At 49.7% G+C, this 27,359-nt stretch overlaps 1 protein-coding gene across 5 annotated transcripts in view; it reads right to left on the bottom strand.

Annotated features, from left to right (window-relative positions):
• Positions 1 to 7,403: 7,403 nt before the first annotated feature.
• The window catches only part of LOC311321057 (uncharacterized protein), a 69,507-nt gene continuing 49,551 nt past the window's right edge, over positions 7,404 to 27,359 (bottom strand). For 4 of the 5 annotated variants that reach the window (XM_084452935.1, XM_084452937.1, XM_084452938.1 and 1 more), the window contains 15 exons: positions 25,132 to 25,385; positions 23,655 to 23,780; positions 23,070 to 23,187; positions 21,228 to 21,482; positions 19,813 to 19,889; positions 19,050 to 19,231; positions 18,273 to 18,355; positions 17,948 to 18,136; positions 16,724 to 16,888; positions 14,639 to 14,709; positions 14,273 to 14,317; positions 13,974 to 14,024; positions 12,359 to 12,814; positions 11,210 to 11,576; positions 7,404 to 9,938 (listed from right to left, as the gene is read on the bottom strand). In XM_084452935.1, coding sequence (XP_084309061.1) covers positions 9,877 to 9,938; positions 11,210 to 11,576; positions 12,359 to 12,814; positions 13,974 to 14,024; positions 14,273 to 14,317; positions 14,639 to 14,709; positions 16,724 to 16,888; positions 17,948 to 18,136; positions 18,273 to 18,355; positions 19,050 to 19,231; positions 19,813 to 19,889; positions 21,228 to 21,482; positions 23,070 to 23,187; positions 23,655 to 23,780; positions 25,132 to 25,385 — 2,501 coding nt within the window. In that variant the 3' untranslated portion in view covers positions 7,404 to 9,876. The remainder of the gene's footprint in view (positions 9,939 to 11,209; positions 11,577 to 12,358; positions 12,815 to 13,973; positions 14,025 to 14,272; positions 14,318 to 14,638; positions 14,710 to 16,723; positions 16,889 to 17,947; positions 18,137 to 18,272; positions 18,356 to 19,049; positions 19,232 to 19,812; positions 19,890 to 21,227; positions 21,483 to 23,069; positions 23,188 to 23,654; positions 23,781 to 25,131; positions 25,386 to 27,359) is intronic. The other variant, XM_084452936.1, reaches the window with a different exon arrangement.

Genomic DNA, 27,359 nt, shown 5'->3' with positions numbered 1-27,359 from the left:
TACTACTAATGGAAAAGGCCTGAAAATTGGCTCATTCAGCACATCATGGGATACAGAATCAATTAGCGGAAATAGAGACTAAGGCGAACGGGAGGGAGGGAGGGAGCACAGAAGAGGGAGAGAAAAACCAGAAGAGGAAAAGAGAGAGAGAAAGGGTGGAAACGGTAATAGAAGTCTGAACCTTTCAGCATCTGAGTGAAACATGATTTGTGGCGCTGAGAGCTACAACTCGCCAGCATTGCCTCTACTAGTAGTGTGTGTGTGTGTGTGTGTGTGTGTGTGTGTGTGTGTGTGTGTGTGTGTGTATGTGTGCATGATGGACCTTGAGCGTAGCGGCCTCATCATCCCCTCACCTGCACGTCCGAGATGGATGGACAGAGAGGAGAGGAGAGGTGGGGAGGAAAGGAAAGAAGGGGACAGGAGAGGTGGAGAGGAGAGAGGGGAGAGGAGAAGATGAGAGAAGAGGGAAGAGAAGATGAGAGGGAAGGGGAGGTGGAGAGGAGGGATGGAGAGAGAGATGGGGTGCTCCCACAGTGAAACATGGAGAACAAAGCGCATTAGTGGTGAGATTGATGAGCCCAGCGCTTGTATAAACCCCGTCTGACTGGCTGGTTATACGACCCTCCTCATCGTAAAACAGAGAGATGCGTCAGTCATCCATCACACAGCCTGACTGCCCCATCAACGTTGTGATCACACTAGTTACCCACTAAAGTGCTTTTATGTAGTAATATTGTGCTCTTAGTGTGGTTTTATGAGGGGCTGTGTGTGATTGAACTCGTGTGCTGCTTTCTTGGTCAGGTGTCTCTTGATTAAAAAAAACGAAGCTAACCTAGGGTAATAAAGATATATAAATATATATATATAATTTTTTATTGCCATCATAAATTATAATAAATCCCGCATCACATCTGCATAGCAGCAAGTTGTCACATCTAAAAATCACCACCATAAAAATATCACTATCATAAAATCACATCTAGTGTAAACATCCCATCTCTAGGTCCAGTTGTACACTGCGCTGTGACATATCTGTGAATGTAGGTCTGCAGCAGAGAGAGCGTGTCCCTGGAACTACAGTATCACACACAACAGCTCATTCAGATCCCTGCTATATTGTATGTAAACCGATACCATGACTCATGGCCCTACCGGAGAACCACAGCCCCAGCCCTGCTGCTCTAGCCAGCAAACAGACCATAATATCATTAATATGGCCGTCGTCACGGCGAACACGGGCTCGGGTTTCTGAGATTGTTGGTGGCTCCTTTCTTCATATGGAGCAGTGAGGCCAGGGCCATCCTCACCCTCTTATCTGGAAAACTGCACATCATGGTATAGAGGTAAGTAAAAAAGAAAATAACAATGCTAATAATAAAAATTCTAATAATAATGCTAATGCTAATAATAATAATAATAATAATAAAATGTATATACTATTTTACTAATCCATAGGCCGTAATAATCATTAATAGTTTTCAATGTTGATAGACTGATTGCAATGATTAGTGGTTTAATAGTTAGTAATGATGTACGTGATTTGTGACGACGTGGCATTTGCACACCTACATTCTAGTCTTCCTTGGAAGTCTTACTAGACGCCAGGGAGTCTCAGTAGAGGCAGGGTTAGAGAGAGAGAGTCTCAGTAGAGGCAGGGTTAGAGAGAGAGTCTAGAGGCAGGGTTAGAGAGAGAGTCTCAGTAGAGGCAGGGTTAGAGAGAGAGTCTTAGTAGAGGCAGGGTTAGAGAGAGAGTCTAGAGGCAGGGTTAGAGAGAGAGTCTCAGTAGAGGCAGGGTTAGAGAGAGAGTCTCAGTAGAGGCAGGGTTAGAGAGAGAGTCTAGAGGCAGGGTTAGAGAGAGAGTCTCAGTAGAGGCAGGGTTAGAGAGAGAGTCTCAGTAGAGGCAGGGCTAGGGAGAGAGTCTAGAGGCAGGGTTAGAGAGAGAGTCTAGAGGCAGGGTTAGAGAGAGAGTCTAGAGGCAGGGTTAGAGAGAGAGTCTAGAGGCAGGGTTAGAGAGAGAGTCTCAGTAGAGGCAGGGTTAGAGAGAGAGTCTCAGTAGAGGCAGGGTTAGAGAGAGAGTCTAGAGGCAGGGTTAGAGAGAGAGTCTAGAGGCAGGGTTAGGGAGAGAGTCTTAGTAGAGGCAGGGTTAGGGAGAGAGTCTCAGTAGAGGCAGGGTTAGGGAGAGAGTCTAGAGGCAGGGTTAGAGAGAGAGTCTAGAGGCAGGGTTAGGGAGAGAGTCTAGAGGCAGGGTTAGGGAGAGAGTCTAGAGGCAGGGTTAGAGAGAGAGTCTAGAGGCAGGGTTAGAGAGAGAGTCTAGAGGCAGGGTTAGAGAGAGTCTCAGTAGAGGCAGGGTTAGAGAGAGAGTCTAGAGGCAGGGTTAGGGAGAGAGTCTAGAGGCAGGGTTAGAGAGAGAGTCTAAGTAGAGGCAGGGTTAGAGAGAGAGTCTAGAGGCAGGGTTAGAGAGAGAGTCTAGAGGCAGGGTTAGAGAGAGAGTCTAGAGGCAGGGTTAGGGAGAGAGTCTAGAGGCAGGGTTAGAGAGAGAGTCTAGAGGCAGGGTTAGAGAGAGAGTCTAGAGGCAGGGTTAGGGAGAGAGTCTAGAGGCAGGGTTAGAGAGAGAGTCTAGAGGCAGGGTTAGAGAGAGAGTCTAGAGGCAGGGTTAGAGAGAGAGTCTAGAGGCAGGGTTAGAGAGAGAGTCTTAGTAGAGGCAGGGTTAGGGAGAGAGTCTAGAGGCAGGGTTAGAGAGAGTCTTAGTAGAGGCAGGGTTAGAGAGTCTTAGTAGAGGCAGGGTTAGAGAGTCTTAGTAGAGGCAGGGTTAGAGAGTCTTAGTAGAGGCAGGGTTAGAGAGAGTCTAGAGGCAGGGTTAGGGAGAGAGTCTAGAGGCAGGGTTAGAGAGAGAGTCTAGAGGCAGGGTTAGAGAGAGAGTCTAGAGGCAGGGTTAGAGAGAGAGTCTTAGTAGAGGCAGGGTTAGGGAGAGAGTAGAGGCAGGGTTAGAGAGAGTCTTAGTAGAGGCAGGGTTAGAGAGAGAGTCTAGAGGCAGGGTTAGGGAGAGAGTCTAGAGGCAGGGTTAGAGAGAGAGTCTTAGTAGAGGCAGGGTTAGAGAGAGAGTCTAGAGGCAGGGTTAGAGAGAGAGTCTAGAGGCAGGGTTAGAGAGAGAGTCTAGAGGCAGGGTTAGGGAGAGAGTCTAGAGGCAGGGTTAGAGAGAGAGTCTCAGTAGAGGCAGGGTTAGGGAGAGAGTCTAGAGGCAGGGTTAGGGAGAGAGTCTAGAGGCAGGGTTAGAGAGAGAGTCTCAGTAGAGGCAGGGTTAGGGAGAGAGTCTAGAGGCAGGGTTAGGGAGAGAGTCTAGAGGCAGGGTTAGGGAGAGAGAATAGAGGCAGGGTTAGAGAGAGAGTCTAGAGGCAGGGTTAGGGAGAGAGTCTTAGTAGAGGCAGGGTTAGAGAGAGAGTCTAGAGGCAGGGTTAGAGAGAGAGTCTAGAGGCAGGGTTAGAGAGAGAGTCTTAGTAGAGGCAGGGTTAGGGAGAGAGTCTAGAGGCAGGGTTAGGGAGAGAGTCTAGAGGCAGGGTTAGGGAGAGAGTCTAGAGGCAGGGTTAGAGAGAGAGTCTAGAGGCAGGGTTAGAGAGAGAGTCTAGAGGCAGGGTTAGAGAGAGAGTCTAGAGGCAGGGTTAGAGAGAGAGTCTAGAGGCAGGGTTAGAGAGAGAGTCTTAGTAGAGGCAGGGTTAGAGAGAGTCTAGAGGCAGGGTTAGAGAGAGAGTCTAGAGGCAGGGTTAGAGAGAGAGTCTAGAGGCAGGGTTAGAGAGAGTCTAGAGGCAGGGTTAGAGAGAGAGTCTAGAGGCAGGGTTAGAGAGAGAGTCTAGAGGCAGGGTTAGAGAGAGAGTCTAGAGGCAGGGTTAGGGAGAGAGTCTAGAGGCAGGGTTAGAGAGAGAGTCTAGAGGCAGGGTTAGAGAGAGAGTCTAGAGGCAGGGTTGGAGAGAGTATAGAGGCAGGGTTAGAGAGAGAGTCTAGAGGCAGGGTTAGGGAGAGAGTCTAGAGGCAGGGTTAGAGAGAGAGTCTAGAGGCAGGGTTAGAGAGAGAGTCTAGAGGCAGGGTTAGGGAGAGAGTCTAGAGGCAGGGTTAGAGAGAGAGAATAGAGGCAGGGTTAGAGAGAGAGAGTCTAGAGGCAGGGTTAGAGAGAGAGAATAGAGGCAGGGTTAGAGAGAGAGAGTCTAGAGGCAGGGCTAGGGAGAGAGTCTAGAGGCAGGGTTAGAGAGAGAGTCTAGAGGCAGGGTTAGAGAGAGAGTCTAGAGGCAGGGTTAGAGAGAGAGTCTCAGTAGAGGCAGGGTTAGAGAGAGAGTCTCAGTAGAGGCAGGGTTAGAGAGAGAGTCTAGAGGCAGGGTTAGGGAGAGAGTCTAGAGGCAGGGTTAGAGAGAGAGTCTCAGTAGAGGCAGGGTTAGAGAGAGAGTCTAGAGGCAGGGTTAGGGAGAGAGTCTAGAGGCAGGATTAGGGAGAGAGTCTAGAGGCAGGGTTAGAGAGAGAGTCTAGAGGCAGGGTTAGAGAGAGAGTCTAAGTAGAGGCAGGGTTAGAGAGAGAGTCTAGAGGCAGGGTTAGGGAGAGAGTCTAGAGGCAGGGTTAGGGAGAGAGTCTAGAGGCAGGGTTAGAGAGAGAGTCTAGAGGCAGGGTTAGAGAGAGAGTCTAGAGGCAGGGTTAGGGAGAGAGTCTAGAGGCAGGGTTAGAGAGAGAGTCTAGAGGCAGGGTTAGAGAGAGAGTCTAGAGGCAGGGTTAGAGAGAGAGTCTAGAGGCAGGGTTAGAGAGAGAGTCTTAGTAGAGGCAGGGTTAGGGAGAGAGTCTAGAGGCAGGGTTAGAGAGAGTCTTAGTAGAGGCAGGGTTAGAGAGTCTTAGTAGAGGCAGGGTTAGAGAGAGTCTAGAGGCAGGGTTAGGGAGAGAGTCTAGAGGCAGGGTTAGAGAGAGAGTCTAGAGGCAGGGTTAGAGAGAGAGTCTAGAGGCAGGGTTAGAGAGAGAGTCTTAGTAGAGGCAGGGTTAGGGAGAGAGTCTAGAGGCAGGGTTAGAGAGAGAGTCTTAGTAGAGGCAGGGTTAGGGAGAGAGTAGAGGCAGGGTTAGAGAGAGTCTTAGTAGAGGCAGGGTTAGAGAGAGAGTCTAGAGGCAGGGTTAGGGAGAGAGTCTAGAGGCAGGGTTAGAGAGAGAGTCTAGAGGCAGGGTTAGAGAGAGAGTCTAGAGGCAGGGTTAGAGAGAGAGTCTAGAGGCAGGGTTAGGGAGAGAGTCTAGAGGCAGGGTTAGAGAGAGAGTCTCAGTAGAGGCAGGGTTAGGGAGAGAGTCTAGAGGCAGGGTTAGGGAGAGAGTCTAGAGGCAGGGTTAGAGAGAGAGTCTCAGTAGAGGCAGGGTTAGGGAGAGAGTCTAGAGGCAGGGTTAGGGAGAGAGTCTAGAGGCAGGGTTAGGGAGAGAGAATAGAGGCAGGGTTAGAGAGAGAGTCTAGAGGCAGGGTTAGGGAGAGAGTCTAGAGGCAGGGTTAGAGAGAGAGTCTTAGTAGAGGCAGGGTTAGAGAGAGTCTTAGTAGAGGCAGGGTTAGAGAGAGAGTCTAGAGGCAGGGTTAGAGAGAGAGTCTAGAGGCAGGGTTAGAGAGAGAGTCTAGAGGCAGGGCTAGGGAGAGAGTCTAGAGGCAGGGTTAGAGAGAGAGTCTAGAGGCAGGGTTAGAGAGAGAGTCTAGAGGCAGGGTTAGAGAGAGAGTCTAGAGGCAGGGTTAGAGAGAGAGTCTAGAGGCAGGGTTAGGGAGAGAGTCTAGAGGCAGGGTTAGAGAGAGAGCATGTGATCAGTAAAATCTGATCTGCATAAAGGTCAGGTATGACAGTGAGTAATGAATGATAATCTCACTTTTTTACCAAGCAAAGTCTCTGCTGCTCACATTCTCCCTCTGACACAGGGAGTGCACACATACTTCTGGAGGGAGGGAGGGTGGGAGAGAGAAAGAGAGAGAGGGTGTATGAGAGGGAGATGAAGCTAGAGACAGATAGAGAGACAGGTAGACAGAGCGATAAAGAGAGCAAGGTAGCAAGAGAGAGAGAGTGTGTGTGTGTGTGTGTGTGTGTGAGAGAGAGAGAGACACAGAGAGAGAGAGAGTGTGTGTGTGAGAGAGAGAGAGAGAGAGAGAGAGAGGGGAACAGAGTTCTAGAGGGGTTTGTAAAGACGGTGAGAAGGTCATGCTGTCATTGATAAGTCTGCCCTGGCTAGGTGAGTGTGATCATGGAGGATATAGCTGGTTATCTCTCTGGTTATCTCCACAGAAATGGAGTTCAGTCTGCCTGCCAGGAGACTTTGGCCACACCTTTAATACAAGGCTCGGACCAACGGCTGTCTGACCTCTGACATGATACTGGTTAACAGAGTGGGCGGTGTACGCTGGTGGAAAAGCAATGTCCTTATAACGGACACCAGGATGATCTTCAGTCAGGATTAGATCCGGAAAACGTGATCAGATTCGAAAAGTGCTTCCCTATCTGCACTCAGAAATTCTAACCTTGAAGTTGTCCGTATCCGGGAGGTTCTGTCAGACGGGCGAGCGGAGTCGTCTCTCTTCGGGGGCGAACGGCGGGATAGTCACCTCTGGACGGGCCCTCCCACCACCCTCCCCTGGTCACCAGGACCCCTGCAGGGGCCTCTCTCACCCCAGCCAGACGCCCGGTCAGACGGGTGTGAAACCATGCTGGAGCCAGAGAAACACACACATTCTCTCCACATCACAGGACCACAGGACAACTGCCCCGGAGAGCGAGTGCATGCCCTGGAGAGGGAGGAGAGAGAGGAGAGAGAGAGAGGGGACGAAAGGCCACCCTCTTCAAACCAGACAGCAGGACAGGATCAGAGAGAAAGTAGCAGCAGGTGTTTCCATCCAGGGTGCTCCTCTGTCCAGCTGTCTGTCAATTAAGAGCCACATTCACCTGGTAACTGTGACTGGAGCTGGCTGGAGGTCTGGCGACGCCCACTCCATCTGGCCGGGGGCCACCGGGCCCCACACCTCTCTCTAGGACAAGCTATCAACACACACACATGCCTGGGGAGAAAATAGACACGTATACACACACACACAAACACACAGGCACACAGACATACCCACGCAGGCAGGCACATACAAACAGGCACACTCACGGGAAAACCACGCACACACAAGCGCACGCACACACACACACACTTGCTTACTGTACCATCACATGCACCAGTAAAAACACGCACACTCAGTTGACGCACAATAATAGTTATTTATTAAAGGGAAAAAACAAACATGAATTTAAATTTTTTTCTTTGTATGTCTCCTAAACAGGGAGGACACAGATAAATAAAGCCTCATTATATAAAAGCTTCAATCGATCAAAGAAAAAAAAAATCCACAATCAATACTTTAAAAGCTCAGTTTTGTACATGACTCCTATTTACATCATTGTTGCTGCCCTTTTTTCTTTTTTTACCTTTTTTTTTTTTACATGAAATTCAGCACAAAAATAAACTTTTGTTTGTACCTTTTTAGTACAAATACACACAGAACTTTAAAAGCGCTGGTATACAGTATGACTCTACGAGCATCTCCAACTCCTCAAAGCCATTGGTTAATATATTCTAGTGCATTTTAATTGGAGCCAGACAGACAGCCCTATCGCTGTATTAGCCAACGGATGTAAAACATTATCACAAAGCCAGAACAGTTTATGTATAGGCGACAATAAAGCAGATATTCCTGATAGAATATCATATGTTCGGTCATGTCAAGGTCACCTTTCAATAAAATTCTAAATAAAAATGCCAGTGATATTTCCCTTGACATTCATTTCAGAAAAGGCTGTCGACCTCCATTAAATTAATGAGGTGATAGAGTTTGCATATTCAGTAATATGACTAAAGGGGGTTTGACTGTGAAATCATCATACATTCCTATGAGATTAAGAGTTGGCAAAAAATAAACAAAAATTGCCACAGCGCCCTCTGATGGTCAAATCAAGAATGAGAAATCAGCCCGAGAGTATAAAAATGAAGTGAAACCCGGTGTTAATGATTAGCACCATATTTCAGGGGTGGGGTGGGTGCGTCTGCATCATCAGCAGAAAGAGAAAAATGACTCGGCTGAAATATTAGGCTTTATGCTTTGAGCACCGATGAATCAAACCCCCCCTCTGGTCTCAAGAGCAGAGGAAAAATCAATGGATAAAAAGCAGTAACATGAATTAGTCTGGGGGCATTTAAGAGGCACGGGGCGTATGGCACCGGCACATCAATGCCCGAGCAGACTGCATCACTTGGGGGATTTGGTTCAAAGATCCATGAAAATACATTTGATATTTATTTTTTTGTTCTAGGTATCAAGGTTTGGTTTCTCTGTTTAAAAGGAGCCTGTCCTGCAGGTAACTAAACAACTCATTGGTTTTCAAAAAGGACAAGCTCTACAAAACGTGAATAATCACGGTCTTGAACTATTCACAATATCAATATTATTATTATTATTATAGTGCTGTACACAAATCTGCTTCTGAGAATCTGGATGTTTATTTAAGGACATGCCTCTCTTAACCTAACTCAGTCCAGGTAAATAGATTGATTGTCTCTCATATTACAGCTGGGAGGAGATGCTTCAGCTGGGAGGAGATGCTTCTCTCTCTCTTCTCTGGTCGGGGAGCGAGAGTCTAAAGTGCTTGTCACCTTCACACCGTGTGTAGAAATAGAACAGGACAAACATGCAGTCAGAGACCAGGTGACCGGAGGGGAGAGGGGCGACTCGGAAGCCGTGACGTGAACGGACAAAATCTACATTCAGTAGAGCCTCGGCCCTTTGGATTCAGCTGTGAAGTGGACTCATAATAACCCAGAGTGTGTGTGTCTGTCTGTCTCTGTCTCTCTCTCTCTCTCTCTCTCTCTCTCTCTCTCTCTCTCTCTGACTCACACTCATCCATCTCTCTGAGACATACTCATCTTTCTCTCCCTCCGGTACAATCTCTTCTTTCTCTGTCTTTGTTTGTTGTTCTCCTCGTCCTCCATCCTCCTCTGTTGACTCCCATTCATGACTCATGTCTGAGTGTTGTTAGTCATGTCTGCTCTGGGTCGGCTGCTCGGGCCTGACCTCAGCCTCCAGACCCAGCGGGCCGGACCCCCCCCCTGCGCAGACTTCACGTGATAGACCAGACTGCACTTCTTCACAGGCGGGCGTTCGAGCATCACGACTGAGCCCGTGACTGGAGGGTGAGACCCGGAGAAGGCGCGGCTGTAGAAGCTCTACTCAGCGCCGAGTAGTTGGGTAAGATGTGTGCTGTAGGCCTACTGTATGTCTACTGTACTCTCTCTTCTGATATAACAGACTACCAGCATCCACTAAGAGATCAGGAAATACATATCATTCTACCAAAGTATCCCACGGCAATCAGCTGTGTTAACGGTTTCCTTCATTAGATAACAGCTGTTAGCTCCAGTATACAGACTGTATATATATTATATATACACGCCATGAATGGTTGGACTCTCCTAGCCATGGTAGCCTGTGCTCCTAACACCGCTCAGCCCCTCACTCAACACCTTCTAGGGCTTCAGGCCGAGCCAAACATGTCGGATCGTGCCACAGCAGACTAACAACCCTCATCCGACCCTCTCAGCTAAACAGTCAACCAATCACGGAAGAGGAAGCGGCGACCCAAAGCGATGTCACAGGTTAGTGGTCAATATTGTTTCCTGTGGTCAGCGGTAGTCCTCGACCCCCCCCCTCCCACCCCCCCGCTTCAGTTCCGAGGCCGTGTCAGCGAGAGGAGCATATGGCTAGCCACGCCCCCTTCCTGGACCGAGTCATCCGGGGGTGCCGTTGCCATGGTGTTGGGAGGCGAGTGTGGCGCATTGTTGGTAGCGGAGGCCAGGGGTCAGGGGTCAGCAGAAGAAGACCTCTCCGTCGGCCTGAGGCTCTGAGGACACGGCAGTCTGGGGGTCTGCTGAGAGAGGGATGGAGAACATGTTATAGACAAGGAAGGCTTTCACCATAGAAATAGAATATATAGATATACAGATGAATAATTAGAATCCCCCCCCACACACACACATATATTATATATGTGTGTGTGTGCATGGGTTTCACAGTCTAATCCGCCATTTTGCACATTGTATGCATTGAATTGCTTTATTGTCACTGTACTGGTGAATATCAGTATGTTTATGTTTAATATCAATATGTTTGAAATCCTCCAGGGATCCTCCATGTATGTTCCTCTAGTGCTCATGTATGTTCCTCTAGTGCTCATGTATGTTCCTCTAGTCCTCATGTATGTTCCTCTAGTGCTCATGTATGTTCCTCTAGTGCTCATGTATGTTCCTCTAGTGCTCATGTATGTTCCTCTAGTCCTCATGTATGTTCCTCTAGTGCTCATGTATGTTCCTCTAGTCCTCATGTATGTTCCTCTAGTGCTCATGTATGTTCCTCTAGTGCTCATGTATGTTCCTCTAGTGCTGGGTCGGTAGGTGAGCTGGATGAACACACGTTATCTTCATCATCTTGTTGTTGTTGTATTGTTCCATCAGCACCACTAGCATCATTCATACTATTCTACAGTATTTGATCTCGGCTGTGCAACTCGCTAGTGGCTTTATATACAATCCATCCCATTGACCCGGTCCAGACCAGCCCCATCCAGCCCAGAGAAGATCTGACCGGTCCAGTCTAGTCCACAACACGCCAAACTAAACCAGACCAGTTCGGCAGACTGTATGTGCAGATCTGGAGTCAGTGTAGTCGTCAGATTGGTGGTCAGTGTAGAGGTCAGTGTAGAGGTCAGTGTAGAGGTCAGTCTAGAGGTCAGTCTAGAGGTCAGTCTAGTGGTCAGTGTAGTGGTCAGACTGTCGGTCACTATAGAGGTCAGTGTAGAGGTCAGTGTAGAGGTCAGTCTCAAGGTCAGTGTAGAGGTCAGACTGGCGGTCACTATAGAGGTCAGTGTAGAGGTCAGTGTAGAGGTCAGACTGGCGGTCACTATAGAGGTCACTATAGAGGTCAGTGTAGAGGTCAGTGTAGAGGTCAGACTGGCGGTCACTATAGAGGTCAGTGTAGAGGTCAGACTGGCGGTCAGTCTAGAGGTCAGTGTAGAGGTCAGTCTAGAGGTCAGTCTAGAGGTCACTATAGAGGTCACTATAGAGGTCAGTGTAGAGGTCAGACTGGCGGTCACTATAGAGGTCAGTGTAGAGGTCAGTGTAGAGGTCAGACTGGCGGTCTCACCAGGCGGTTGCTGCTGCTGTCCCTTGCCCTTCTTCTTCTTCTTGTCCTTCTTGTCCTTGGTCTTGGTCAGCTGGAGCAGCCTGGCAGGCAGCTGGCTCTGGGGCTCCCCGCCCTGCGCCTTGCAGGCCGCCGCGCCTGTCGAGGAGGAGGAGGAGCAGGAGGAGGAGGAGGAGAAGGGGTTGAGATTCTTGCCCTTCCTCTTGGAGCCCATGCGCAGGAAGGAGGAGTCCTTGGCGGGGGCGGAGGAGGAGAGCTGACCCTCGGGCGCCGGCTCCTTGTCCCGGTCCAGAGAGCAGGAGCTGTTGAACTTGACGGAGTCGTCCGAGGTGGTGGAGGGCGTCCGCTGGCTCCTCTGCTCCTGCTCCGCCTGGGGACACAAACCCCCCCGGGACCCCCGACGTGAGAAAGAACAGCTTCGCCCGTTTAGACCCGCTACGAGAGACCCTCTGGACCGGGACGCAAACCAGAGACCCTCTGGACCGGGACGCAAACCAGAGACCCTCTGGACCGGGACGCAAACCAGAGACCCTCTGGACCGGGACGCAAACCAGAGACCCTCTGGACCGGGACGCAAACCAGAGACCCTCTGGACCGGGACGCAAACCAGGGACCCTCTGGACCAGGACGCAAACCAGAGACCCTCTGGACCAGGACGCAAACCAGTTATAGTGATCATTTTATCGCGATACATTTAATCAAATTTTATCACGATTTATCACTACAGTACAGTATTATCATTATATAGTACCATATTATCATTATATAGTACCATATTATCATTATATAGTACCATATTATCATTATACAGTACCATATTATCATTATACAGTACCATATTATCATTATATAGTACCATATTATCATAATACAGTACCATATTATCATTATATAGTACCATATTATCATTATACAGTACCATATTATCATTATATAGTACCATATTATCATTATACAGTAACATATTATCATTATATAGTACCATATTATCATTATATAGTACCATATTATCATTATATAGTACCATATTATCATTATACAGTACCATATTATCATTATACAGTACCATATTATCATTATATAGTACCATATTATCATTATATAGTACCATATTATCATTATACAGTACGGGTTCTGGCCCCGCCCCCTCACCTCCAGCCTGTCCCCCTCCTGGCGCAGCGCCTCCCTGTCCCGGTCCAGCCTCCGCTGGGCGTCCCTCAGCCTCTCCAGGTCCCGCTGGTACTCCTCCTTCCTCCTCTGCAGCTCCCTGTGCTCCTCCTCCAGGGCTCCGCGCGCCCGCGCTCCCTCCTCCTCGCCGGCCAGCGCCCGCTCCTCCCGGGCGGCCAGGTCGCTCTCCCGCGCCTCCCACTCGCGCTCCCGGCGCCGCCGCTCCTCGGCGTGGGCCGCCTGCTGGCGCTGGAGCTGCGCCGCCTCCTGCCGCTGGCGCTCCAGGCTGCGCTGCTTCTCCTGCTCGATCAGGGAGCCGGGCCGCGACGAGGAGGAGAGGGAGGAGGAGAGGGAGGAGCTGGAGGGGTGGCGGGAGGCGGGCCGCTCGCTAAGGGCCTGGCGCTGGTCCTCGATGAACGAGTCCTGGTGGACCACCACCGCCTGGCGGGGGACACACACGCACGCACGCATACACACACACACACACACACATGCGCACGCACGCACGCATACACACATGCGCACACACACACGCAAAAGCACACACACACACAGAGCACAGATTCAGCTATCGATCTGCAGTTAGGATTCAGTACAGCACATATTCCTGACAGAGAGGATGAGAGGATGAGAGGATGTGGAGGAGAGAGGAGAGAGGAGAGAGGAGAGAGGAGGGAGGGGAGAGGAGAGAGGAGAGAGGAGAGAGGAGAGAGGAGAGAGGAGGGAGGAGAGAGGAGGGAGGGGAGAGGAGAGAGGGGAGAAGAGAGAGGAGGGAGGAAAAAGGAGAGAGGAGAGAGGAGGGAGGAGGGAGGAGGGAGGAGAAAGGAGAGAGGAGGGAGGAGAGAAGGGAGAGGAGAGAGGAGGGAGGAGAGAGGAGGGAGGAGAGAGGAGGGAGAGGAGAGGAGGGAGGAGAGAGGAGGGAGGGGAGAGGAGAGAGGGGAGAAGAGAGAGGAGGGAGGAAAAAGGAGAGAGGAGAGAGAGAGGGAGGAGGGAGGGGGGATGAGAGAGGAGAAAGGAGAGAGGAGGGAGGAGAGAAGGGAGAGGAGAGAGGAGGGAGGAGAGAGGAGGGAGGAGAGAGGAGGGAGGGGAGAGGAGAGAGGGGAGAAGAGAGAGGAGGGAGGAAAAAGGAGAGAGGAGAGAGGAGGGAGGAGGGAGGAGGGAGGAGAGAGGAGAAAGGAGAGAGGAGGGAGGAGAGAAGGGAGAGGAGAGAGGAGGGAGGAGAGAGGAGGTAAGGGAGAGGGGATAGGAGGGAGGAGAGAGGAGGGAGGGGAGGGGAGAAGAGGGAGGAGGGAGGAGAGACGAGGGAGAAGGGAGGAGAGAGGCGGGAGGAGAGAGGAGGGAGGAGGGAGGAGTGAGGAGGAAGCAGAGAGGAGGGAGGAGAGGAGAGAGGAGGGAGGAGTGAGGAGGAAGCAGAGAGGAGGGAGGAGAGACGAGGGAGAAGGGAGGAGAGAGGAGGGAGGAGAGAGGAGGGAGGAGAGAGGAGTGAGGAGGAAGCAGAGAGGAGGAAGCAGAGAGGAGGGAGGAGAGAGGAGGGAGGAAAGGAGGGAGGAGAGAGGAGGAAGCAGAGAGGAGAGAGGAGGGAGCAGAGAGGAGTGGTCACCTGAAGTGCGCTGAGGAGATCATGGAGATGGACGACGCTGTGGAGGACCTGCTGGAAGACACGGCACCCACATCAGGATACAGAACACACACACAAACACACTCACACACACACTCACACACACACACACATACACACACACAGTCTCTAGATTATAGTCATGGCCCAAAAAAAACAATCCATAAAGGTCACACACACGCACACACACACACACAGTTGTACAGTAGAGCCAGCCACACCCAGTGCAGGCTACAGTGGGCAGTGTGAATAGAGCAGTGTGTGTGTTTGGCAGACCCTACCTCATTGTTCCTCTTGAGAAGCAGCATAGGGTTGGCGTTGCCCCCCTGTGGACAGCAGCAGAACTGCAGGTTACTACCACGGCCAGAGGGAGAGGGGAGCTCAAGATGAACTCCACTGCCACTCAAACTGTGTGTGAGTTCATGAACTGTGTGTGTGTGTGTGTGTGTGTGTGTGTCATACAAAGCAGAGGACTGAAACAGAAATGGAAGGACTTTAGGACTTGACAGATCCACACACTCACACACACACACTCCTATACAAACTCACACTTACACACATGCAAGAACGCAATTACACTGGCACGCACACACACACACACATGCACACTCACACACAAACACACACAGTTCTGATGATTAAGATACCTTCTTCAACACGCCATCTGACTCAGTCCTGCGAAGGTCTAGTGAGTCATCCCCCTCTTCTTTCTCTCCGTCTGGAAGGGGAGAACATGAGATCCCTCGTTAACACCGGGGACAGTCAGGGCCAGAGACCAGGCCTGGTTAAACTAGTCCAGAGACCAGGCCTGGTTAGACTAGTCCAGAGACCAGGCCTGGTTAGACTAGTCCCAGAGACCAGGCCTGGTTAAACTAGTCCAGAGACCAGGCCTGGTTAGACTAGTCCAGAGACCAGGCCTGGTTAGACTAGTCCCAGAGACCAGGCCTGGTTAGACTAGTCCCAGAGACCAGGCCTGGTTAAACTAGTCCAGAGACCAGGCCTGGTTAAACTAGTCCAGAGACCAGGCCTGGTTAAACTAGTCCAGAGACCAGGCCTGGTTAAACTAGTCCAGAGACCAGGCCTGGTTAGACTAGTCCAGAGACCAGGCCTGGTTAGACTAGTCCCAGAGACCAGGCCTGGTTAGACTAGTCCCAGAGACCAGGCCTGGTTAAACTAGTCCAGAGACCAGGCCTGGTTAAACTAGTCCAGAGACCAGGCCTGGTTAGACTAGTCCAGAGACCAGGCCTGGCTAAACTAGTCCCAGAGACCAGGCCTGGTTAGACTAGTCCAGAGACCAGGCCTGGTTAGACTAGTCCCAGAGACCAGGCCTGGTTAGATTAGTCCAGAGAACATTCTGCACCTAGGGAACTGGGGATGCAGGGTTTGCTGGTTTAGGGCTCACACACATTATCTAACTTGAACTGGATCGGCATTGAGAGCTAGATAGAAGACTTGGTTAGCTAGAGCACAATGCACACATTTTCATTTGGAGAGAGTGGTGTGTCTGTGTGTGTGTGCGTGTGTGCGTGTGTGTGTGCCATCGTAACTGCCGTCATTAATGTAGTCGTGCAAATAGAGAATAGTCTATTTGTGTGTAATAGTGTTCTGTATGGAGACAGCTGTGTGTGTGTGTGTGTGTGTGTGTGTGTGTGTGTGTGTGTGTGTGCGTGCGTGCGTGCGTGTGCAGGACTGGCATGTGCACTTCTGCCACCCTAGGCAAAAAGCAATTATGCCGCCCGTATTTTCAACAAAAGCCACATCAGCAACAACACGCAAAAGCCAATATGAAGCAAAAAACATCAATATACAAATGGCGATATGCCAGACAGACTAACGCTTCAGTGCAACTGGCATTTTGCGGATCCATACAAAGAACACCAAGGTGTGCATAGTAATACAGGGTATAACCTGGTCCCATACATAGTAATACAGGGTATAACCTGGTCCCATACATAGTAATACAGGGTATAACCTGGTCCCATACATAGTAATACAGGGTATAACCTGGTCCCATACATAGTAATACAGGGTATAACCTGGTTCCATACATAGTAATACAGGGTATAACCTGGTCCCATACATAGTAATACAGGGTATAACCTGGTTCCACATCCTTTACAGCAGAGAAGACAGCACATCTATTTTCCAAATAATCCCATTTCAGCTCCTCAAACTTAATAACGCCAGTGCAAATCTCTCCTATATACCACTTTCTCATGTGAGTAAAACACACACACACACACACACACACACAGGCAGATTATTTCAATAGATTAAGTTAACGACTAGAGCAAATCGCCGGGCCTTTATGGCAGCAGTAAAGGTTTAACTGCGTCCTCGAGGCCCATTTCCATTCTCTGCTCAGGTCCATTTCCATTTTCACTCCATGTTCTATGGAGATTATTGCCAGTCCAGTAATGCCTACCGTACACTAGAAGACTCTGAAACGACTAAAGTCTGACACATGTGTCACAGACTGTAAGACGGCTCGGACCTCACACCAAACGGTCAGGATGACGGGAGCTCGCTCCGACGATAACCACAACTCTCAGGATTTTATTGGGACATTGGAAATTTGTCTGCAACAGTGAAATCGGTTGAAAAGTCGGTTGGTGTGAAGCCAGCTGCGTAAGTCTGTCGTGTTTCATTGTACTACGGAGGTCATTTTGTACCTCAGCGTGTGTGTGTGTGTGTGTGTGTGCGCTGTACAGAGTGTATAGAGAGAGGCTCACTTTTGCTGATGTTCATCTGGTGGCTGTCGAATCCTCCAAAGGTCTCGGCGCGGCGCGGCAGACAAACCGGCCCTACGCCACCCCCTGGTGCATCCTGGGAACTGGCCACCTGCTGGCCCACGGCTCCGCCCAGACCGCCGTTTACCAGCATGTGCAGCGTCTCCACTAGAACACACACAAATAAGACACACACACTTGCAGCACACATGGGTAACATGTCTTGATGTGTTTTGTTGTACAGTAAGAAGTAATACCAATAAACACACACACACGTGTGCATACAATAAAGCTACAGTACAATGTTCTCCCATCAGCTGATCCCAGCCACACATACAGTTGCTAAGGTAACTAGTAGAGGAGGAAGCCACAATCAATAGTAGCAGTTAGATACAATTAGTCAGCCTGCAGCACTCTGAGAGACCCACTGGTCTCTCTCAAGCTCTCTCTCTATCCTCCTGCTCACTCACTCACTCACTCACTCACTCACTCACTCACTCACTCACTCACTCACACTCTCGCTCACTCACTCACTCTCTCACTCACACTCTCACTCACACTCTCACTCACTCACACTCTCTCTCTCCCTCTCTCTATCCTCCTGCTCACTCACTCACTCACTCACTCACTCACTCACTCACTCACTCACTCACTCACTCACTCACTCACTCACTCACACTCTCTCTCTCCCTCTCTCTCTATCCTCCTGCTCGCTCACTCACTCACTCACTCACTCTCACTCACTCACTCACACTCTCTCTCTCCCTCTCTCTCTCTCTCCCTCTCCCTCTCCTCCCCTCCCTCCCTCCCTCCCTCCCTGCAGACCAGAATCACATTACAGTTATGAAGCATTGATCTGTGCCCAGCCCTGTCTGCAGGGAGAAGACAGCCAGCTCCCCCCGCCCCAAAGTAACCATGACAGCCATCGTGTATCATTCTGTACACGGTGGACTATGGCTTTTCAACGGCATTAGCTTCATCGTCCCGGTCTTCCAGCTGCCGTTCACTGTGACATCGTAACCGCGATTGACCGGCCACGACGGCAGGTCACCGGCTGATTGGTCGACCGTGTCCTCAGACCGCTGATTGACCTGTCTTCTGTGTCCTCCTTGGTTAATTCAATTGGTCAAGCCAAGCTTTTCCTCAGGGACGTCAGCCACGGGTTGACCATTGAGCATTAACGCTCTAAACTGGACCGAGCCCAGTGATTGGTCCAGGTCAGCTTACCTTCCTTCAGGGCGTCCTTCAGGATTGGCTCTCCCTTAGTGACATCATCAGGGGTGGCCCTGAAGAGCATCCGGGTCCTGATTGGTGGACTGGGCTCCTCCGGGTGTGGGCAGTCACACATGTCTCGGAAGATGTGGACCTTCTCCTCCAGCAACGACACGATCTGCTCATCCTTCTTTCTCAGCAGCTCTGAGACACACACACACACACACACACACACACACACACACACTGTCAGCCACGTAACTGGCAGAGCGTCCAGATACCGACGTGTAACAGGTTAGTGTATATCCCTTGAGAGGTGTTGAGTGAAGTGACCCTTCACCTCTCATCTCCCTGGCCTTGGTCTCCATCATCCTCCGGTCCTCCTCCGTCTCACTGGGGATCCCCTCGTCATCATCCTTCTCCCTGGCAACACAGCGCTCTGTCAGCAGCCCCCACACTGGAGCTCCACGGCCATCCAGTTATGGGCATCGTGTGTGTGCGTGTGTGTGTGTGTGTGTGTGTGTGTGTGTGTGTGTGCTTGTGTGTGTATGTGTCTGGGGGGGAGAGAGTGGGTGTGTATGAGTGTGTGTGTGTGTATATATGTGTGCGCGTGTGTGTGTATGTGTCTGGGGGGGAGAGAGTGTGTGTGTGCGTGTGTGTGTGTGCCTAAGTGTGTGTGTGTGTGTGTGCCCAAGTGTGTGTGTGTGTGTGTGCCTAAGTGTGTGTGTGTGTGTGTGCCTAAGTGTGTGTGTGTGTGTGTGTGTGTGCCTAAGTGTGTGTGTGTGTGTGTGCCTTAGTGTGTGTGTGTGTGTGTGTGTGTGCCTAAGTGTGTGTGTGTGTGTGTGTGTGTGTGTGTGTGTGTGCGCCTAAGTGTGTGTGTGTGTGTGTGCCTAAGTGTGTGTGTGTGTGTGTGCCTTAGTGTGTGTGTGTGTGTGTGTGTGTGTGTGCCTAAGTGTGTGTGTGTGTGTGTGTGTGTGTGCGTGCCTAAGTGTGTATGTGTGTGTGCCTAAGTGTGTGTGTGTGTGTGTGTGTGTGCCTAAGCGTGTGTGTGTGTGTGTGTGCCTAAGTGTGTGTGTGTGTGTGTGTGTGTGTGCCTAAGTGTGTGTGTGTGACTCACATGCTGTGCATGGCGTCCTGGATGAGCTGCATCCAGGTGTTGCGCTCGTCCTTGGTGCTGGCCAGCACCTCCACCATCTCGGGCTTCTCGATGCCGGCCGTGATCAGGAACAGGCCGCGCTCCTCGTTGGCCACCTCCCGCATGATCAGCTTCTGGAGCGAGATCACCGTGGACCGCTGGTCCTGAGGGGAACCACGGGAGAACGTTGGGGCGTCTGAGCTCAGAACCTCACAGCCACGGTCAAACAGACTCGTTTTGAAACGTCAAAGAACATGAACCTGGACTGAAGTGGACCAGAAGGACAGGTTCTTCTTCAGAGCGTGGTATTAGAGATATTAGAGATATTAGAGATATTAGAGACTACAGGGATAGATAGCACATAATGTCCGACCATGTAGGCAACTTCTCTCTAACTATTTGTGCACTCTCCTGTTAGTCATGTCTCTCTTATGAAGTATTTAGCCCATGTTTACTGCTCTGTATATGTTCTTAGCCACTAGACAAACATTTTCCAGGAGCTTGCTCCATCGTCTAGAATTTTTACAGCTCACTTTTCTGGCCCCCGGGTGAAACTGTTTTTTGCTTCCCTCTGGAATATGTAGGGGTGGGACCTATGCCCACCCTCCCATTGCTCTCTGTAAAGCACATTGTGTTGCCTCTGTGTATGAAATGCGCTATACAAATAAAGTTTGATTTGATTTGGTAGCGGGTATGCGGACGTACGATATAGGAGACTAGTGAACGGGACGCGTTAGGGACCTACCAGGGAGGCGAAGACGTATTTCTGGTCTTTCTCCTGCAGGAACACGAACACGTCCGACAGCAACATGGCCTGCACCTCTGGAGAGAGAGACCAGACAGCAGGGAGAGAGAGAGGGGTTAGGGGGAGGGAGGGGATAGAGAGAGAGAGAGAGAGAGACCAGAGAGGAGGGAGAGAGAGAGGGGTTAGGGGGAGGGGATAGAGAGAGAGAGAGAGAGAGACCAGACAGCAGGGAGAGAGAGAGGGGTTAGTGGGAGGGAGGGGATAGAGAGAGAGAGAGACCAGAGAGGAGGGAGAGAGAGAGGGGTTAGTGGGAGGGAGGGGATAGAGAGAGAGAGACCAGAGAGGAGGGAGAGAGAGAGAGGGGTTAGGGGGAGGGAGGGGATAGAGAGAGAGAGAGAGACCAGAGAGCAGGGAGAGAGAGAAGGGTTAGGGGGAGGGAGGGGATAGAGAGAGAGAGAGAGACCAGAGAGGAGGGAGAGAGAGAGGGGTTAGTGGGAGGGAGGGGATAGAGAGAGAGAGAGAGAGAGAGATGGATAGAGAGAGAGAGAGAGAGAGAACAGACACCAGGGAGTGAGAGAGTGGTTAGGGGGAGGGAGGGGATAGAGAGAGAGAGAGAGAGAGGGATAGAGAGAGAGAGAGAGAGGGATAGAGAGAGAGAGAGAACAGACACCAGGGAGTGAGAGAGGGGTTAGGGGGAGGGAGGGGATAGAGAGATAGAGAGAGGTAAGGGGGAGGGAGGGAGGGGATAGAGAGAGAGAGAGAGGTTAGGGGGAGGGAGGGAGGGGATAGAGAGAGAGAGAGAGGTTAGGGGGAGGGAGGGAGGGGATAGAGAGAGAGAGAGAGGTTAGGGGGAGGGAGGGAGGGGATAGAGAGAGAGAGAGAGAGGTTAGGGGGAGGGAGGGAGGGGATAGAGAGAGAGAGAGGTTGGGGAGGGAGGGAGGGGATAGAGAGAGAGAGAGAGGTAAGGGGGAGGGAGGGAGGGGATAGAGAGAGAGAGGTAAGGGGGAGGGAGGGAGGGAGGGAGGGAGGGGAGAGAGAGAGAGGTTAGGGGGAGGGAGGGAGGGGATGGAGAGATAGAGAGAGGTTAGGGGGAGGGAGGGGATAGAGAGACAGAGAGAGAGAGAGAGAGGTTAGGGGGAGGGAGGGAGGGGATATATATATATATAGAGAGAGAGAGAGAGAGAGGTTAGGGGGAGGGAGGGGATAGAGAGACAGAGAGAGAGAGAGAGAGGTTAGGGGGAGGGAGGGAGGGGATATATATATATAGAGAGAGAGAGAGAGAGAGAGAGGTTAGGGGGATGGAGGGAGGGAGGGAGGGGATAGAGAGAGAGAGAGAGAGAGAGAGGGGTTAGGGGGAGGTAGGAGAGAGAGAGAGAACAGAAGAGAGACTCAAAGGGGGACTCCTCCTCTCTCACCCTTGAGGCGTCCAGCGGAGTTCTTGAGCTGCAGCGTGCCGTCGTGCAGCAGCCTCCTCCTGCCCCTCACCAGGTCCTCGCGGGCGAACATCTGACCGCTCTTCATCCTCATGATGGACTTGCTGTCCGTGCGGCTGTACACCTCCTTCAGGCGCCGCTTCTTGTCGTGCTCGTTCACCTTGCTGTCCACCGCCGCGATGACCTCCTTGACCCGCCAGAGAGCCTCCCGCACGGCCTCGTGGTCCTCCTCGTTCTCTGCGACAGCAGGCGGAGAGGCCGAGGGTCAAAGGTCGTTACGCTAGGGATTAGCGCAGCGACTGTTTTCGCCGACGACTAGACGGTGGTTTTGTAAACGGCTATACGATCTCATTTTGTAGTGTTTTTTATGGACCTGTTTCTGCAATAAAGTTTGTCTATCTATTTAATAGTGGTGTAACAGAACTTAGTGATCCGTGATTCTGGTTCTGTGATCCGTATGGATCGCCTCCCATGGTTCAGCATGCATGTGGGCCGCGGATTCATTGCAAAATTTAACAAAGTACTGTAATAATCACTTACAATCTCAATGCGGCGGTGAAAATATAGCCAAGACAGATGCGCGTGATGTGTTTTACTCTGAAGTGCAATGATTGGTTGATTATGCAAAAAGTTGTTGTTGGCACGCTGAATCCAGATTGCTTTTCACATTGCAAAAAGTGAGAGAATCGGAAGAAGTCGAAAAGCTATTGTAGGATATATAAACATTATATAAAAGCTATGGTACAATATATAAACATTATATAAAAGCTATTGTAGGATATATAAACATTATATAAAAGCTATGGTAGGATATATAAACATATAAAAGTTATGGTAGGATATATAAACATTATATAAAAGCTATGGTAGGATATATAAACATATAAAAGCTATTGTAGGATATATAAACATTATATAAAAGTTATGGTAGGATATATAAACATATAAAAGCTATGGTAGGATATATAAACATTATATAAAAGCTATGGTAGGATATATAAACATTATATAAAAGCTATGGTAGGATATATAAACATTATATAAAAGCTATGGTAGGATATATAAACATTATATAAAAGTTCTGGTAGGATATATAAACATTATATAAAAGCTATGGTAGGATATATAAACATTATATAAAAGCTATGGTAGGATATATAAACATTATATAAAAGCTATGGTAGGATATATAAACATTATATAAAAGCTATGGTACGATATATAAACATATAAAAGCTATGGTAGAATATATAAACATTATATAAAAGCTTTGGTAGGATATATAAACATTATATAAAAGCTATGGTAGGATATATAAACATTATATAAAAGCTATGGTAGGATATATAAACATTATATAAAAGCTATGGTACGATATATAAACATTATATAAAAGCTATGGTACGATATATAAACATTATATAAAATCTATGGTAGGATATATAAACATTATATAAAAGCTATGGTAGGATATATAAACATTATCTTGCACCTTTTATCTCTACAGCCCTGACTGTAACTTGCAATAAGACCTATTCGTCTAAGAAGCATTTTGGCTATTCCTAAACATCAGAAGAGATATCTCTCTCACTCGCTCTCTGAGCAGGTGTTGCGCAACACAGAGCAGGTATTGCACAACATCGGCACATACGTGCGCCAGGCAGAGACCCGCTTTGAGAGACAGAGACAATGAGACATTTTTCTGTGAGGGAGTAAACACGAATAATGAATATAAAGGTGTGTGTGTGTGTGTGTGTGTGTGTGTGTGTGTGTGTGTGTGTGTGTGTGTGTGTGTGTGTGCGCGCGTCTCCATGTGTACAGTACCTTTGGTGTGTTGTAGTATCCTCTGAAGCAGCACCGGGTACTTGGTTATACGCTGCGTCACTAGCAAGATGCATTCTGGGATACCGAGTCTTCTCACAATGGTGCTGGTCATCTTTTTCTGAAGACAGAAGCAGAAGATGTTTAGTCAGGCAGTGATCCACAGTAACACCTATGGACACACCTCACTAGGTGATGGTGACATGGCTCCTGGAGGTGTGCTCGGATATATAGCCCGAGTGACCCCTCACCATGCAGGCTCGGGGGGGTAAAAGGACAGCCCCTCGGCCCCAAGCCTGGGGGGAGAGGACAAATAACAACTAACCCACACGATGAAGAAGAAGACGGTAAATATCCTTTCATGTGTTTTGACATTCACTTATCTAGATCCTATCAGTTCAGATTTAGGAGAAGACAAAAGGGAAGAAAGCCACTTTAAACTATTGAGATTTACCCCACATGGTGAGGGTGAACATGTCTGACAAAAGCCACCTTGAGGAGAAAGTAAAGTCTACATATCTCACATTATGAAAGTATGAAAGAACATAACATGAATGTACAGTAGCAGCATAATGAGATCTACTGTACCTTGATGAAGGCCTGGAAGCGCTTGTCTTTGGAGTGGAGCTCCTTGTAGAGGTTGACCGCCTCGTTGTGGCGACTGCAGAACTTGCCGTAAACCTTCTTCATCCGGTCGCCGTTGGAACCTGAGAACTGAAGGTGAGAACGCTCATATTAGATGGTTCCACGAGAACGTCTGAACAAGAACGACTGCAACAAGCTCAACTCTCTTCACAGTTATAAAGTCGTCAAACATCACCACAGAGCATCCGGGGCTGCTTGTACAATATCTCAACTCAACCAATCCACTGATTCAAAAACCAAATAAAAAGAACCAAAAAAGACATTGGCCGCATTTCCCGAAACCTTCTTAGCGCTAAGAAGCTCTTTGATTCTCCGAAACAAGCAAACGGGAGCCTTATAGGACAATGCTCGTTTTTGACAACCTGGACCTTATTTACGACATATTATAAGACGTTTGACTCACCGAGATAACTTTGGTGTATTTCGGAGGCCTGTAGAAGAAATTTAAAATCCAGCGCGAGCCAAGTATATCCATGTAATGGCGGTGGTGGGGGCAACGAGAATGGAATTTCAAAAAATCTATTTTCTGCCGCGAAACGGTTGTTTTCATCAATCTGTCTTGATGAATCGCAAGTTGTGCTTACCTAGAGCATAGGCCTGTTGTGGTTTTTCACATGCCTCTGTAATATGATCTTAAGAAACGTCTTTAGACACGAAATAGCTTCCTCACTTGCTCCAGCACGCATGCGCACAGCGTGCTCGAGCAACGATTGCGCGCTGTGCGCATGCGTGCTGGAGCAAGTGAGGAAGCTATTTCGTTTCGAAAGACGTTTCTAAAGATCATGGCATGTGAAAACCACAACAGTTATGCTCTAGGTAAGCACAACTAGCGATTCATCCAGACAGATGTCGTAAATAAGGTCCAGGTTGTCAAAAACGAGCATTGTCCTTTAAAGCGATACAGTACATAGAGTTTTCTCGGAACTGCGCCCCCACAAGCTCGTACTGTCGTACTGTCGTAACGTTATCAGATTGTCTTTTTCTTTTTCTGGCTTCCTCCGTGATGTTTCGCTTCGGTTTTCTCACCTCCGCCATGATATCATTGAGCTAAAAAAAACGCATGATATCCATAGACGCCGGAATAGTTATCTACTACTGTGTTATTTAATCACAATGTTGCGCATGCGCACTTCCACTGAATGCTGCGTCCCGGGGGCGCGAGTTTTAAAAGGTAATAAATGTCAATGTATTATATTTCTGAGTAGACTGTTTGGACGATTCAGCTTACTTTTAGTAAATCTAATTGGAGAATTAGCACCAGACATGTTTGCAAAGGTCCAAATATCGCCATGTATTGCGTTAAGCAGACTCAAAGAGCTTCTTAGCGCTAAGAAAGTTTCGGGAAACCCGGCCATTTTCTCTTTGACCTAAAGCCACGCTGTCCCTCTTCCCACCGCGGCGACGCCCGTCGGACGCTGACCTGAGCGAGGAGGACGTCCCCGATGCGGCGGATGAGGAAGCTGCCGTCGTCCCGGCCCTCGACCAGCGAGCTGCGCTTGCGCTCCAGCAGGTGGGTGAAGAACAGCGTGTGCAGGTCCAGGAGCTCCTCCAGCACGGGGAACATCTTGTCCAGGGTGTCCCTCTCCAGCTGAAGCTCCTTCTGGAGGCTCTTACTGTAAACCTCCGCCATGATGCGCAGGGTCCGCACGTGATGCATCTCCGTCTGGAACAGCTCTGGAGGGAGGGAGGGAGGGAGGGAGGGAGGGAGGGAGGGAGAGAGGGAGGGAGGGAGGGAGGGAGGGAGGGAGGGAGAGAGGCAGGGAGGGAGGGAGGGAGGGAGGGAGGGAGAGAGGCAGGGAGGGAGGGAGGGAGGGAGAGAGTGAGGGATGGAGTGAGGGAGGGAGGGATGGAGGGAGGGATGGAGGGAGGGAGAGAGGGAGGGAGGGAGGGATGGAGTGAGGGAGGGAGAGAGGGAGGGAGGAATGGAGTGAGGGAGGGAGGGATGGAGTGAGGGAAGGAGGGAGGGAGGGAGGGAGAGAGAGGGAGGGAGGGCAAGAGCAGTGGGAGGGAGGGAGGGATGGAGGACGAGAGTAGTGGGAGGGAGGGAGGGCAAGAGCGGAGGGAGAGACGGAGGGAGGGAGAGAGAGAGGGAGGGAGGGAGGGAGAGAGCAGTGGGAGGGAGGGAGGGATGGAGGACGAGAGCAGTGGGAGGGAGGGAGGGAGGGAGGGAGGGTGAGAGCGGAGGGAGGGAGGGAGAGAGCGGAGGGAGGGAGGGAGGGCGAGAGCAGTGGGAGGGAGGGAGGGCGAGAGCAGTGGGAGGGAGAACGAGAGCGGAGGGAGGGAGGGAGGGAGGGATGGAGGACGAGAGCAGTGGGAGGGAGGGAGAACGAGAGCGGAGGGAGGGAGAGAGCGGAGGGAGGGCAAGAGCAGAGGGAGGGAGGGAGGGATGGACGGAGAGAGCAGTGGGAGGGAGGGAGGGCGAGAGCGGAGGGAGGGAGCAGGAGGAATAGAAGAGGAGAGGCAGGAGGAAGCAGGCAGGGGAGCAGAGACGTGAGGCTGGAGAGCTTCACCACAACAGCCTTCCCATGCGCTTGTGTTATCAGCTCCATCAAATGGATTGTACAGAAAGTAGATAATGCTGTGATGTTGTGAGATTAGTCCTCCTAAAGTAGATAATACTGTGATGTTGTGAGAGTAGTCCTCCTAAAGTAGATAATGCTGTGATGTTGTGAGAGTAGTCCTCCTAAAGTAGATAATACTGTGATGTTGTGAGAGTAGTCCTCCTAAAGTAGATAATGATGTGATGTTGTGAGAGTAGTCCTCCTAAAGTAGATAATGCTGTGATGTTGTGAGAGTAGTCCTCCTAAAGTAGATAATGATGTGATGTTGTGTGAGTAGTCCTCCTAAAGTAGATAATACTGTGATGTTGTGAGAGTAGTCCTCCTAAAGTAGATAATGCTGTGATGTTGTGAGAGTAGTCCTCCTAAAGTAGATAATGCTGTGATGTTGTGAGAGTAGTCCTCCTAAAGTAGATAATACTGTGATGTTGTGAGAGTAGTCCTCCTAAAGTAGATAATGCTGTGATGTTGTGAGAGTAGTCCTCCTAAAGTAGATAATGCTGTGATGTTGTGAGAGTAGTCCTCCTAAAGTAGATAATGCTGTGATGTTGTGAGTAGTCCTCCTAAAGTAGATAATGCTGTGATGTTGTGAGAGTAGTCCTCCTAAAGTAGATAATGCTGTGATGTTGTGAGTAGTCCTCCTAAAGTAGATAATGATGTGATGTTGTGAGAGTAGTCCTCCTAAAGTAGATAATGCTGTGATGTTGTGAGAGTAGTCCTCCTAAAGTAGATAATGCTGTGATGTTGTGAGAGTAGTCCTCCTAAAGTAGATAATGCTGTGATGTTGTGAGTAGTCCTCCTAAAGTAGATAATGCTGTGATGTTGTGAGAGTAGTCCTCCTAAAGTAGATAATGCTGTGATGTTGTGAGAGTAGTCCTCCTAAAGTAGATAATGCTGTGATGTTGTGAGTAGTCCTCCTAAAGTAGATAATGATGTGATGTTGTGAGAGTAGTCCTCCTAAAGTAGATAATGCTGTGATGTTGTGAGAGTAGTCCTCCTAAAGTAGATAATGCTGTGATGTTGAGAGTAGTCCTCCTAAAGTAGATAATGCTGTGATGTTGTGAGTAGTCCTCCTAAAGTAGATAATACT

Source organism: Borostomias antarcticus (genome assembly GCF_949987555.1).
Source record: "Borostomias antarcticus genome assembly, chromosome: 18".
Taxonomy (NCBI): Eukaryota; Metazoa; Chordata; class Actinopteri; order Stomiiformes; family Stomiidae; genus Borostomias; species Borostomias antarcticus.
Note: the sequence above shows the minus strand (reverse complement) of the source record. Positions and strands in the feature narration are given on the sequence as shown.